Raw genomic sequence first — 13631 nt, forward strand, 5'->3', positions numbered from 1 at the left:
ATCTTTAATTAAACACGTACAATCTCTATGTTCTTGAAAACAAAGCCCTCAACGGGAAAATGTCATTTCGCGCTTTTTTACTTATTTCCGCGAGCAAATTTTTACGGTTCATTACTCGATTCACGACTAGGAGATAGTATCCGGCATGCAAAATATTCCGCTGCAATGACACTTTCTAGGGGTTTTCGAGGTCGTTCAAGTCGAAAATGAGAATCGTTTTTCACGGAAATAAGGTGGAAAAAATTTCCACCAATCCTTTGCTGCGCGTTTTTATCATAGGTTTTGACGATATCTTTTTTTCAAATTTGGCGCTCTTAATCTACTCTATATGAGTCAATCATTTCCTATCGCTTTGTATGATCATGGTTTTACGTAGATTTCTACAGTTCAGACGTTCGTTGGCCAAGTGTTCATAAGGCTGAATTTTCAGAACCATTGGTTTCCGCGAAAAATGGCCCATATTTAATTTCTATTAATCGCTTCAGCGATCTAAAATGCGAAAAACACGCATAAAGATCAAAAATTTTGTAGTTCGCGTGTATATTATACCTTGGTCCTTGATTTCCCCGAAAACGAAGCGTCCTGTAGAAAGATTGTATTCCACGACGATTTCCAAAACTGTTGCAACACGTTTTGAAACTGAATAACTTTTTTAAAATTGAACCGAACGAGTTAGGTTTCTTTTAGAAGTTAGCGGAATCGATTTACTAGATAACGTATAAAAAAAAAGAAAATTAAAAAATTGCAATTCACCAGAATGGCGAAGAAAAAATGTAGAGACCGCAATTTTCAATTTTTTATCTGGTAAACTTTTAGCGAAAATTTAATCAACACTTTTCAAACATTCGTATCAACGTGTATATTATATTACATATTCACTTTTTCATTTATTTTATTATATCGTATTGAATGTGTGTTATGAATGTGGCGAATGCATGTGATATGTAATCCTATAAGGAAACCAACAAAGATATACATGCTGAAAATAGCACGCAAATCAGTTAACCTTGCAACGAACTGCAAACGGTTAAAAATGGGGAAAAGCACAATTTTCACGATTTTCTGAAATCTACGTCCTTCGATGCGTGTCGATTGTTTCCTCATCGACCGATTTTAATAACATTTTCAACATGCATATATTTAATATGAAAATCTAACTACTCTGTATATACATAAATATATAGAACTGACATAAGCGTGCAAAATGTAGTTAGATTTTCATTACAAACCGGAATAAAAAGGTAGAAAGGTGCGATTTTTACTTTCTTCTTCGCCATTCCGACAAATTGCAATTCTCTCGCGAATTTTTGTTTCATGCTTCGTCTAGTAAACCAATTCTCCCAATTTCTCCAATTTCAAGAATAAAAAAAATTGCTTGGTGGAATTTCAAAGAAAGGTTACTCAACTTCACGGTGTGTTGCAACAGTTCTGCAAGTCACTGTATATCGTCGACCTATTTTTGCGCGTAGGATCACCCCGTTGTCGGTAATACTCTACGTTATAAGGGCACCCTGTATGTCGGCGCAGTGTGCACGACGGTCACGATTAGGAACGAACGGTTCAGGATAATATAATAACGAAAAAAAGGCATGTAGATATAAAAATAAATAGTCGGGGAACGGAGAACCCGACGTGCCACACGCAGAGACCACGCGAGACGTGTTTATAGTAATGAGCCTTGTCGTTATTTGTCCAGCGAAAGGGATTTATCGAGATACCTCGTGAGATCTTGTTGCTCGATCTTCTTCTTCTTCTTCTTCTTCTTCTTCGTGGCCGTAGTCGTCGTGGTTATCTTCGTTTCTTCCTCTCCTTTTTCCTCGCCTTCTCTCAGGAAGTCCCCTTATTTTCATCCTCGTCGCTCGCTTTCTTCCTTCATACGTTGGTCGCGAGATGGCCATTCAATTCTCCCCTGTTGCGGCTTTTCAGACGATCCACTCGTATGAAAGGTTCGTGTCGTAGCGAGTATTACTCGAATTGAAAAATGTACGGGATCCACGAGAGATGGCTCGCGAGCTTCGAGGCGGGGGAGCTTTATGGGGTCTTAAATGGAAAGGGAGACGTGCAACATTGTTGAGACGCGTGGTCCACGCTAATGAAAGCGCGTTTTTACGAGCGTACCGACTAGTTTCCATAATTAAATTAAAGGACTGAATGTGAGATATTCGTAGTGGTAGACTGGTGGCTTATACGTCGCCAGAATCGAAGAAACTTTTATCGAGATCGTTCATTTTTTCTGGTCTCGTGGAGGAACGTTTGAGGAGGTTTCAAACGCGGCTGAATTGTTTATCTTCCTTATTAAAATATATCGATATACATTTGCAATACATATTTGAATAGTAACAAATTATAATAAGGAGAAACGACATCTTATTTTAACTAAAAGAAGCAAAGAATCTTATCGTTCTTCTTCGTTCAAGGTGCTTTTTTAAGAAACAATTTGTCGTACAATTGAAACGAGAAGTCACGTACATTGATAAGTAATTTCTTGGCGATGAATTTTCTCGAAGATAGACAAAGTTTTCGACGACAGAAAAACACTCTGCGCTCGGAGACAAGTAGCATATCATCCAACTGAACTGCAATCGTAGATTCCTATTATTTGGACTACTGAAAAAACAACTCTCTATCCACTTCGTGAAAAATAGCTCATCTTATCTATACAAATACGACAAACTACGAATCGTGTTACGAACATTGTACGAGCCGCTTGTCCCCCTGTTCGTCTTTACGCGAATTCCTATAGAAAATCTTCAAACTATTTCAAACTATGCGAAACAACTTCCAAAGGCAATTCTCTTATCCTCAACGCTCTCTATATTCGCAATAAGAATTTCACGCAACAGATGCTAGAAACCACCAGCTGTAGCAAGCTCGCGTCATCTTGCAGCTCCGTATCGATTCGATATCTCGAATCTGCATCGCTTTTAATTACAGCATTCGCGCCTGCTAAACAATTATCCCGAAAACTTCAGGGTTCCCTACGCGCGCGCCATCATCTCCCTCCTCCTTTTATTATTTTCTCTTCTTTTTCTATCTTTTTTTTTTTATTTTTTTATTTTCACATGCCCTTCAGGATGAATGTTGGAGCAGGAGGGGCAGGGGGAGAATCGGTCGGTCCGAGGGGCCACGTCTCGTGTAATTTTCATCGAGTGGGTGGATACCCATTATTTCGCATTACAGGCTCCTTACCGGCACCGATCGTCCTGTGGAATCGCGGCCCCTATCGCGACTTCGCGTTACGTTCGCACATCTTCCGCCTGTTAACACGCTTGCCAACGCCGCGACTTTAATCTTCCGCGCGAGAGTCAAAGAGGAGGAGGAGGAGGAGAAACGTTTCTGGAATATCGTCGACGAGGGAACGCGCGAGCAGCGTGCTTTTAAAATTCGACGATCGAGAAACGCGATAATTCTCTCACGCCTTTTTCCTAACTCTCTTATTACGTTCAATAGTAGGCTAATTGCGCTATAATCGCATCATGTTTGAATTGAACAGTAAATGTAACTATGTACATATCGGTAATTATGTCGCGATTTCAGGTCTGCGGCTTTTTTTAGATTTTGAGCTTTCTGGTTGATAAATGTCATGCTTTTGGTTTTCTGCGATCGATCGCGTTTTGCGCTTTTGCTTCGAGTTTCAGGTCTGTCCCCGAAGAAGTGAACTATAACGTTCATGAAATGTGAACGCAAATGTGTTGCAATTTACATCTTGAGTACATTATTGAAATCAGAAAATTATCCCTTCAGATTTTCATACTCTATCGTGCAACACCACGAATGAAATTTATATCTTGTATAGGTTTGTCATAAATATGGAAACTTTTAATGCGGTAACAAGAAACAGGGTAATAGCGTAACCCGTCAAAATTAGCAGGATAAGTGGAATAAGTAGTTTCAGCGTCGCTCGTGGTTGGGAGATTAAAATTAATACTAGAAGGACGTTATCAAAATTATAAAAATGAATATAATAAAGAAAATTGAAGAAACTTGGAGAAAATTCTGTGCGGAAACACGTCGTATATAATAAGCAAACCGGTTGCTTTAGACAGTAGGAAGAAAGCAACCGTGATAAATCATTTTGTAACAAGGTCGTCGCTTCTAGCATATTAATATGGTCACGAGATAGAGTAAATAATTGATGAAGATGAAGAATGAAAACGAGGTAGAAACACACCGACGGGATACCACAAAAACTAGAGAAGTTTACTTAGAGCCAGGCAATAAGCTTAATGTATACTCAGCGCGCTGATATAATTATAGTGATCGATGAATTGACAAGAAATCGAGTAGAACTTGCAAATCTGTAATCTTGCATTTACCTACGAAGAAAAAAAAATATAGGTAATTTCCATACCAATTGTTAAAAAAGAAACACCATAGAAATTTGTATAACTAGACAACAATTTAGGTTTCCTTCTAAAAACTAGAAAAAAAATTCCCTAGCATCTCGTCGCTTTAATGAGGAACGACGCAATTCGTATGTATTACGGAAACACCGCAAATTTCTTCCTCACTTAAGGGCAAATTTATTTACGTGTCGACTATCACGAGAAGATAGCGAGAAACGCGAGCACGCAACGATTCCCATGGTGTCCCATGATGCGCGGCGGTTTGCATGGTGTAGAAGAAGAAAAAACGCCGGCTCGACTGGCGAAATACAGCGTAGAACGCGAGCGGTGTGGAAGACTGTAGTTAGCGACTATTAATATCATCGATCGGGATCGATAGTTGCCTGCGAGGCGTCATAATGATACGGTGGATTCAACGGGGCCCCATCGATGCTCTTCCGATACCCGGCCACGTACACACCATACACCCGGCTACAAGTGGCGCCACTAACGATCACCGCAAGATCATGTACGATCGAGTAAGCTAACGATAACTTATTTGAAACGATCGCCCAATTATCATTCCACTAATTGCTCGAGCTAATTCAAAATAATGATAGCCGAATTGGAATGGATGGGAATGAACACGTGCGGACCACTCGATTTACCAAAAATCTTCATGGAACGTGTTATAATAGTCTTTCTTCGATATTTTTGATGTTAGGTTATATGCTGGATCTCTGTTAATCGTAATATGTCGGTAGATAGAACAATTCGGATAATTCAATGCTTTCGATAACAGAGATTCACTACATATGTATGTGGCTAATCTCTCTAAATATTCTTATTAAATATTCTGATAATATGAGCTAATGCTTAGAAAATTAAAACTGCATGTGTCTATACACTTTATCTACGTCCGTCTATCATATTTAATTGTGCCTTCTTATTGCTAGGATATTGATACGGTCAATATCGATCTTTTGTTGAACTTTGAATTTTACTGTACCTATAAAAATATTTGGAAAGTTCGTCGAAAGTGTTAAGGACTTCCTTTATTACAGATAGTTTAACTGACTATGGTACGTTAGGTCGAATGGTCTGTTTTCGATCAGTGGTTCATGCCAAGAAAAAATATTTGATGAAACGAAATTAAATTGGACGATTTATGCGTGGGGAAAAAGAACAATTATGCATACGACGAAGAGTAGTTATTGTTATTTGCAGTTACGAGGGAGCTTTTATTTTCGCGGAAGCGTAAACGATGCATGGAAGGATATAACGAAATGCAAAATATAATGATAAATATGATTGAAAGTATGATATATATAGATATAATAATATGATTTTTACTCATAAAATATTTCCGCACGTGTTACGATAAAAACATTTGTACCACTTGAGTGCAGTGGTAAATATTGCGATTTCATCTCTGGGAAACCGATAAAAATAAAAGCACGTTACGAACACAGTAAGAGATACGTGATGTGTCATCGTAAGGCGTATTTTGTGGTACATGGTAACTGAGATAAAAAATGCAATAAAAAAATTGTCGTATAAATAGAAAAGATGTATGTTCATACGTATAAGGTAATATTAAAAGATACGTGAGTATACGTGAGTACGTACCTAACTCGTTGATGATTATTTTCCAACAGTTTCTTCCAATTGTCCCATGAAGTATAACATAAGATCAATAATATAACGCATAAAATAATAGAACATAACTACCACAAAAAATTCGTGACACTAAAAATTACACATTTCTTAATTAACAATTAATATCACCATTGTTATAAATTAAAAATACTACTATCCAAGAACCAAATTCTAAGCTGCGCGTCTGCAGCTCCCGCTAATTTCGCTACTGAAACGATTCGATTATTGATTCAAATATATCGATTACCTTTCAGCTAATTTCCTCCAAATTTTACAACGCAAAATATAATCTGATCGAAAAATATTTTAACATTATATGATATACTTGACCTTTCAAGCTTTTATTTATACATAAATCAACGATAACAAAATTACATAGAATGAAATAAAAAAAAATAAAAATTGAATCTAGGGACTTTTTAGGCCACTTCACACTAATGCACAAGCATGATTTCCGTTTCGGCCATCTTAGATATTTTAGTTCGTTATTTAAACACATAAAGTAGTAAAGCGCCCGTGGTCGATTCAATCGCGCAAACTCCGGAAAAATAATAAACAAAAGGAGCGATGGATCTTTTCCACCGAAGCTGCTCCATAATGTGTCGTATCGTGTCCCTGTTTGTTTAAGTGTTTATACGCGTGAAACAGCACCGCGGGGGTGAGTTTACGTAACAGAAGACTATATATTGTTATTTCAAAGTAGTGCATCATTTAAATAAACCTTCCGCTTACATTTATTGAAACATTTACCGTATAAACTTAGAGAATTTTGAGGTTATATTGACAATCTATGATGGTCGCGTAACGAGAGGGCTCTAATGCAACGACGATATCATAGAAATTGTTCGATTTCTGTATTCAAGTGATCTCACGAAATTTATACATGGTGCATTTGATTTAAATAAGTTTTTATTGTTAATATATGAATATAGAAATTTGTTAAAAGCAAACTAGCATGCAATTTTTTACGCATTTGCTCCGACACATTTGTTAGTACGAATTTTCAGCCGCCCCTTCTACTGCTCCTATTTACAGTCGTATCGTAATACTTACGTGACACAATTACTGATATTCTTTAACTGATAATTTTCTTCTCCGTGCTCATTAAACATAATAATGAACGACATAACGTTGTTTTTCTTGCCTTTTTATTTCGAACATAGAATCTCATTGTTAGCATTGTTATTAAATAAGCGTAAAATTTATAAATAAATTAAACGAGTGAAAGCATCAATGATATGATATTTATTTTTACAATCTTTCTTTCTTTGAAATATTGTTTGTTATTATATATATCTACCATAGAAGCTTTTAACTTATTGTTGCAATTTATTTATTAATTTGGAAGTGTTTTTTGTTTATGTTATTTATTTAAGTTTATGGAATTTGTTTATGTATATATAGTAAAGTACTATTTCCACTTACTTAGAATACTTTTATTTTCAGTTACAAAATGACAGAAGGTGGCGCAACTAGAATGAAGCGCAATGGCGCTCGTCTTTTTAAAAATCCTCCTCAGCCTCATATGTGTATACAAGATTTCATACAGGTATACTTAGTTAAAAGAGAACTTTACGTATTTCAGAAACTCCCAATGATTCCAGGATTTTCTATGAAGTTTTACCAATGCATTTATAATCATATTAAAAGTTCATGCAATTAAGATTAGTTAAAACTGTATTATTCTGTTACTTTAGGGCACTGCTGTTCCATGTTACGTAAATGTTTTATCTTGGGAAAAGATTGCGATGCCATTGAACCCTTCACAGCCTGTACGGTTTTATGGAGGAATGAGGGTTCGACCACCACGTACAAAAACAGAAGCTGTAGTATTCGCGGTAATGGCCAATCCCGAAATTCTTCGAATTAATGGCAAAAACGCTCAAGATCCAAAGGTACTTGTAGTACACAATTGTTATACTGAACACATTTATGAAGAACAATTTCCTGCATGGCTCTATTTTTGCTACAGAAGCGTACCAGCTTAATAGAACATTTACTAGACTTTGTGGAAAGGATGAATACAGGCATAACTTTTATGCGACAATATACAATACTGAAAGATCGAGATATTACCGGTGAATTGAAAGAAGTTTGGAATGCAGTACAGGCGAGACGGGATTTGGAACAGCCTCCGCCACAGCAAGAAACTTGGATCGATGCGCAGCCACCTGTTCCTCAATACCCTCAGTACCAAGATCATCAGCAACAGGATTACACGTCACAACCTCCACAATATCATTCAAGTGTAGCATATGGTAGGCCAATGAGTAATGAAGGTATGCATTATGAAGGCTATGGTCATCAATCTCAGAATCCAGTAATTACACAAAACGATCAGATGTACCAATCCGGGCAATTAGTACCACAACAATATCATGGAAACGTCCCTCGGATTACACCGATCGCTCCTAGAGATCGTAGAGATGGCATAGTACAGAATATTCCACAGCAAAATTGCCCTGCATATCCAGCTCCACAATATCAATTTCAACAATTACCTAGACAAATGGTACCTCAATATGTAAATTCGAATGTTCATCCTAATGCCGGCCTTAATTACGGCCCAAACACAAACGCGAACGTTAATCCAGCTATGAATACAAATTTAGCAGCACCTTACCAACAATATATAGCTTATCAACAGAGAATGGACCTTGACGTGCGCAGAATGCAACCACATCAGCAACAAATGCATTTGAATCATGTGCAATCAGTTCCACAATATGAACCAGCAGCACCATACAATGCTCAAACAACTTCGTCGATTAATGTTCTTAGATTAGGTAGACCGCATATGGGTGTTGCTCAGAAGAACAATGCCAGTAAGAGACAAATGAATTCTCCTACTCATTCCAAACAATCCTCTTGTACAAATTGTCAGAACAAAGACACATCCGACAATGGCACAAAACCGAAAAGTCCCGTTAAGGTCTTGCAGCGCGAGATATCATCGAATGATCGACAAGATACAAATAACCATATACTCAATGATAATAATAAAGTAGTCATAGAAAAAGGTTCGATCGAAGAAACAAACAACGTACAAGTAACGGATTTAGACGAAGAAACTAAGAAGGTTAATGATTCTGATAGTGAAGAGTTGTCTAGAAAACCACACGATATTCTTACTTCAGATTCGTCGTCGACGAACACGATAGGACGAGATGCAATAAATTCTGTCGAGGAAAATACGTCTGCTTTCGAGGAGAAACAGCAAGAAGTAAAAAATACGGATGTTCCAAACGGGCAGAATTCATCAGATCAAAAATATCCAAAGTCAAAAGCTATCGTGATGAAAGGAAACAAACACAAAGAAAATACGGAGAATAACAGAACGATTCGCATTAGATTCGTTTCCGACCAAAAGAACGATAGTCCAAAACGTTCTCAGACGGTTAATAACATTATCAAGAGCGTTTTCAAGATTCATCCTGGTATGTCTGGCGAAGAAACGTCAAGTAAACGAAAGAGTAATGGACAGGCGAAGAATAGTGCTAAGATTAACGGCGAAAACGAGGAGATACAACCAGGATATATGATATTAAAGAAAACAGATTCAACCACTCAGGAAGAAATAGTGAGCGAGTTAGCTCAACTATCCATTCAAGACTGCAAAGATGCGACTGAAGTTGGTGCCGTGCTCTCGTGATAACCTTATTTGTAGCTAGTATCAGATACTAGCTTGCAACTAAAGAGTAATGTAAATAGATAGAAGATTAACCAATAAGAAAAAAAGAAAAAAAAAATGTCAGAACGATAATAAATGCAAAAGAGAGGGACATGAAATCACAATATATATGAACACAGTCATACCAAAATATCAAGACGTGCTTTTGCTGACCGCCGTTTATTTTTCGACGAATCCATTCGTCTTCCTTTGCATAATTTTGAAGACGGATCATAGTGAAAAGTTTTTCAATCGTGAAGCTGAATAATTTTTCACTGAATTTAGAATATTTGCTGTGGATATACACAGATGATGAAAGATTTTAACATAATCTATACATATATGCTAGATACAGGTGAAACTTTTAGAAGAATGATCCCCGTTAACTGTTAAATAACTTAAGAAGTGTTCATAATACGAGTTCAAACGGCAACAAGAAGTATACATTAATTACATATTTATTTATCAAGATCCGTCAAACAATTTTGCTTCCAGTAATATCTGTTGATAGTCTTTGAGTGAAAAAATTAAAACCATGGGACATCATCAACATTTGCATGCTGGATGCAAGAAAACAAATTTGCAGCTTCCAATCTTGGATTTGAATAGATACATGTCCAGAATAATACAGTTTCGAAACAATTATTATCGAGAAGAAAAGCTGATCGATACGTCTGGTATTTCAGTAATATATGTAATTTAACGTAAAATATTGAGTCGTTCCCGTAGGTTAGACCAAAAGAACAGTTTCACGATGGAACAACGGCTGGTCATCGCGTACTTACCTTTCAACCAAGCAATTAGTGGAATTATACCGGGTGGTACAGATTAGTACATGTTCGATAACAATATCGTGGATCGTAATGCGTATAGCTTTTAACAACTGAACTCAAATTCGTGTCTACGCGTTGATGCTTCCCTTGCGAGGACGTTTTTTGCCTCCTTTATTTTTCATACTCGTATGCAGGATTTCGCACTTGGAAAAGGAGATTTCGAACATTGCGTTTTAAGATTGAAAAAACAGGAAAACGGGAAAATTTGTCCACCCGGTACATTCTCTCATAGTATCACTAGTATCATATATTGAAAAAGAGGAAAAGACACAGAGCTGCCAAACCTCCATAAATCATATCAAAATATTTGGAGGGATATTACACGAATAATTTATTGATTGACAAGCTCTTTCTCGTTGACTTGTTATTCTACCGCAATTTTTGTAGCTTGCCTAAGAGGCTTTCAATCATTCACAGAGGGAAAAAAGGACAGAAAGACAAAAAAAAGATAACGGTTCACCTTGCCAATGATCTACACCAATAGAGATTGGACGGTCAATTAATAAACTTGGCTTCGTTCATGGCACAACCGTACCATATCATACGGTGCATTAGTTCAACATCGAATTAACTACGAGGCCTCTGTAAATTCGACGTACCGTTTTGCACTCTAAACATAAAGTATCGCTGCCACGCGAAACGATATCGTCTGCTATCAATTTATTTAGCGTTATTATATTACTGTCGTGCCGTGTGTTCTCCCGACGCGAATTGCATTCTTTGATATTTTATAGGAATATACCCTCCATAATTCGTTTACAGTCGATACAATAATCGAGAAACTTTTAAAATGAAACCAAAAAGCAACAAAGATATAAAAGAAGATACAGAGGATACAAACAACATCAGCGTGTTCTGTCCATGCAACTGAGCTAATTAACTTCAATATTTTTGTCGTTCTCCTAATTTTTTCTTTTTAGATATCTAGAAAACATTTTTCTTTTTTAACTATCTAGACATTGTCCATATGTTTTCTTTTTTAGTATATTCAAGGTGCTTCGTTAGTAAGTTTAAGATCTCAGCTCGTGATACACAAATAATAAATTTAGTCATCAATGATCATGGCACCGGTGGGAAAGGACCAATCCGCAAGACCAGGGTGCAATTAACGATTTCCAGATGTCTGGAAACGGCGTAGAATTCCTAAAACGAGCTGGCTCTCGAGTGGAAAAATGATGTGCTCGATCTCCTTTTTTTTTCTTTTTTTTTTTTTTTTTTTTGTTTATTGTTTTCATCTTTTCTCGCTCTCTTATCGCCTTCGGTTTGTATGAACAGAAAAAATGAGGGAAACGCGATAATAACAACAACTTGACGCGTATAAACCTGTCGCGTACTAACAAATGTTTTTACGTGCGTACGCTGCGCAAGTAATGTTACGAATAATATACTGAGAAACAAAACATTATGTGTACGTATAATGCAATACATATGAAAAGGTTTTTTCCTTAGTTTATACTACAGCACGAAATAAGATAAAACATTTACGGGTTGCGTGTTTAATCCAAGAGATTGCCCGAACAAATTATCTATATTTTATTATTTTTCGAAAGAGAAAAAAATGAAAAGAAATTTACATTTTATATAAATCAGCGCCGTGAACGCGTTGTTTTTTTTAAACAATCATAAATTGCTCATTAGCAATTTATCGTAATTACTTTAGCAGTAAGTCTTAAACGCAGCCGATTGTCATTCCTGTCATTGTATTTCGTTTTACTTATTTTTTTCTCGTTTTTTCGTCTTGTTCTATCGATTCAAAAATATAATCTTTTTTTTGCATGCGATAAGAGGAGTGGATCTCAAATGTGACTGAAATCGTCTTGCGGCGGATTATTTAGTTTCATTTTAAAATGTTCGAACAACTGGAACATGTCGCGAAATGTTAGGTTATCGATCCGAAGATCTTATTGGTTTTATCGAATCTAATGTTTACTACCCCTTCTCATCCCGTCTCTCTTTTTGTTTTTTTCATTTTTAAATATAATTCTAAGCGGCTTGGCCCCTTCCTTTGCCAAACATCCCCAAAGTCCCTCCTCTCATTATTGTTAATAATATGTATTCAGTATTCGTGTTATTTTAGATTCTTATTATTATTGTCAGATATATTCTGGTTTATTATATCATTATTACCATGAACAATGTAATCTATATTATTATTCTATAATACATGGTTTTTCCAAAGCTTGCCTGTCGTTGTTTATCTATCTATAAAAACAATGTACCTTATAGAAATCATAAGTGTATGAATCAAAATAGAGTAAACATTAAGCATTTTACAAAAGAATAAATGTTTAATGTGTCATGGCTGACACGTATATAAATGCAACTTCGCGTCTTCGCAAACTCTCCATTGTTTAATATTGAACTTACTTTTGTAAATATTGATTACGCTTAATTCTTTCATCTGTATTTAAGTATAGTTACTTAAAATCAGCAAGACATATCATAAAACATCTCCATCATTTTCGAAGTTCATGTAGGAGTATTGAAAATGTGTTAGTATCTTTTTCTTTATATCTATACAATAACAAATTTATTTGTCGTGATTATTGTTGTCACCGCGAACAATGATCTTTTTTATTTTGAATGATTTTTTGCACTTTCATCGTCAATTTATTTCTCAAGAAATGATAACAAATTTAATAATTTTCACATTTTTTATATACACAAATCTAAATTACGTATAAAGGACACAATTCATACAGATGGTAATTAATAGTACTGAGGTACAAGATTTACAAACCGAAGAATTTTATTATGTATGTTACAATATTTCATAATATGTAATTTGTATGTTTTCGTGGTAGTTAATAATTATGTTATGTTTCAATACAGAACTGCACTAGGGTATCCTATTGCATCCTTAAAATGGTATTAATTATTCTTACTAGAATCATCGAGGAGTAATCGAACATATAAAGACTATAAAATATTTCATGATAGGTGTATGACAGTTCTAAGAGATGTCTATTCTTCATCTGTAGTTTAAAACATTAATACGTGCAGAACGACACAAGCAACGATATCGAAAATACACTAGCTATTTACTTTCTCCAGCGTACGAACACCATACGAGTACTGCGTGCATATACGTACAAAGTTAGAGCTGACAGAAAAGTAAAAGTAAACCACTTTCCCTTTCTCTTC

General features: G+C 36.0%; 1 protein-coding gene and 1 long non-coding RNA gene across 3 annotated transcripts; both read left to right on the forward strand.

Moving 5' to 3' along the window:
- The first annotated feature begins 2897 nt into the window (after positions 1-2897).
- LOC126921608 (uncharacterized) lies at positions 2898-5939 on the forward strand. Of its 2 annotated transcripts, none has more exons than XR_007712470.1 (2): positions 2898-4864; positions 5390-5939. It is a non-coding gene; the product is annotated as an uncharacterized LOC126921608 (long non-coding RNA). The 2 variants fall into 2 exon arrangements; XR_007712471.1 differs by having other exon boundaries at positions 2898-4854.
- A 560-nt stretch (positions 5940-6499) lies between these two features.
- On the forward strand, positions 6500-12665 carry LOC126921732 (transcription factor mef2A). Its single transcript, XM_050733540.1, has 4 exons — positions 6500-6642; positions 7431-7533; positions 7682-7879; positions 7957-12665. The coding sequence occupies exons 2-4, from the start codon at positions 7438-7440 to the stop codon at positions 9634-9636; spliced, it is 1974 nt and encodes a 657-aa protein (XP_050589497.1). The 5' UTR covers positions 6500-6642; positions 7431-7437; the 3' UTR covers positions 9637-12665.
- Positions 12666-13631: the final 966 nt, after the last annotated feature.

Source organism: Bombus affinis, chromosome 11 (assembly GCF_024516045.1).
Source record: "Bombus affinis isolate iyBomAffi1 chromosome 11, iyBomAffi1.2, whole genome shotgun sequence".
Taxonomy (NCBI): domain Eukaryota; kingdom Metazoa; phylum Arthropoda; class Insecta; order Hymenoptera; family Apidae; genus Bombus; species Bombus affinis.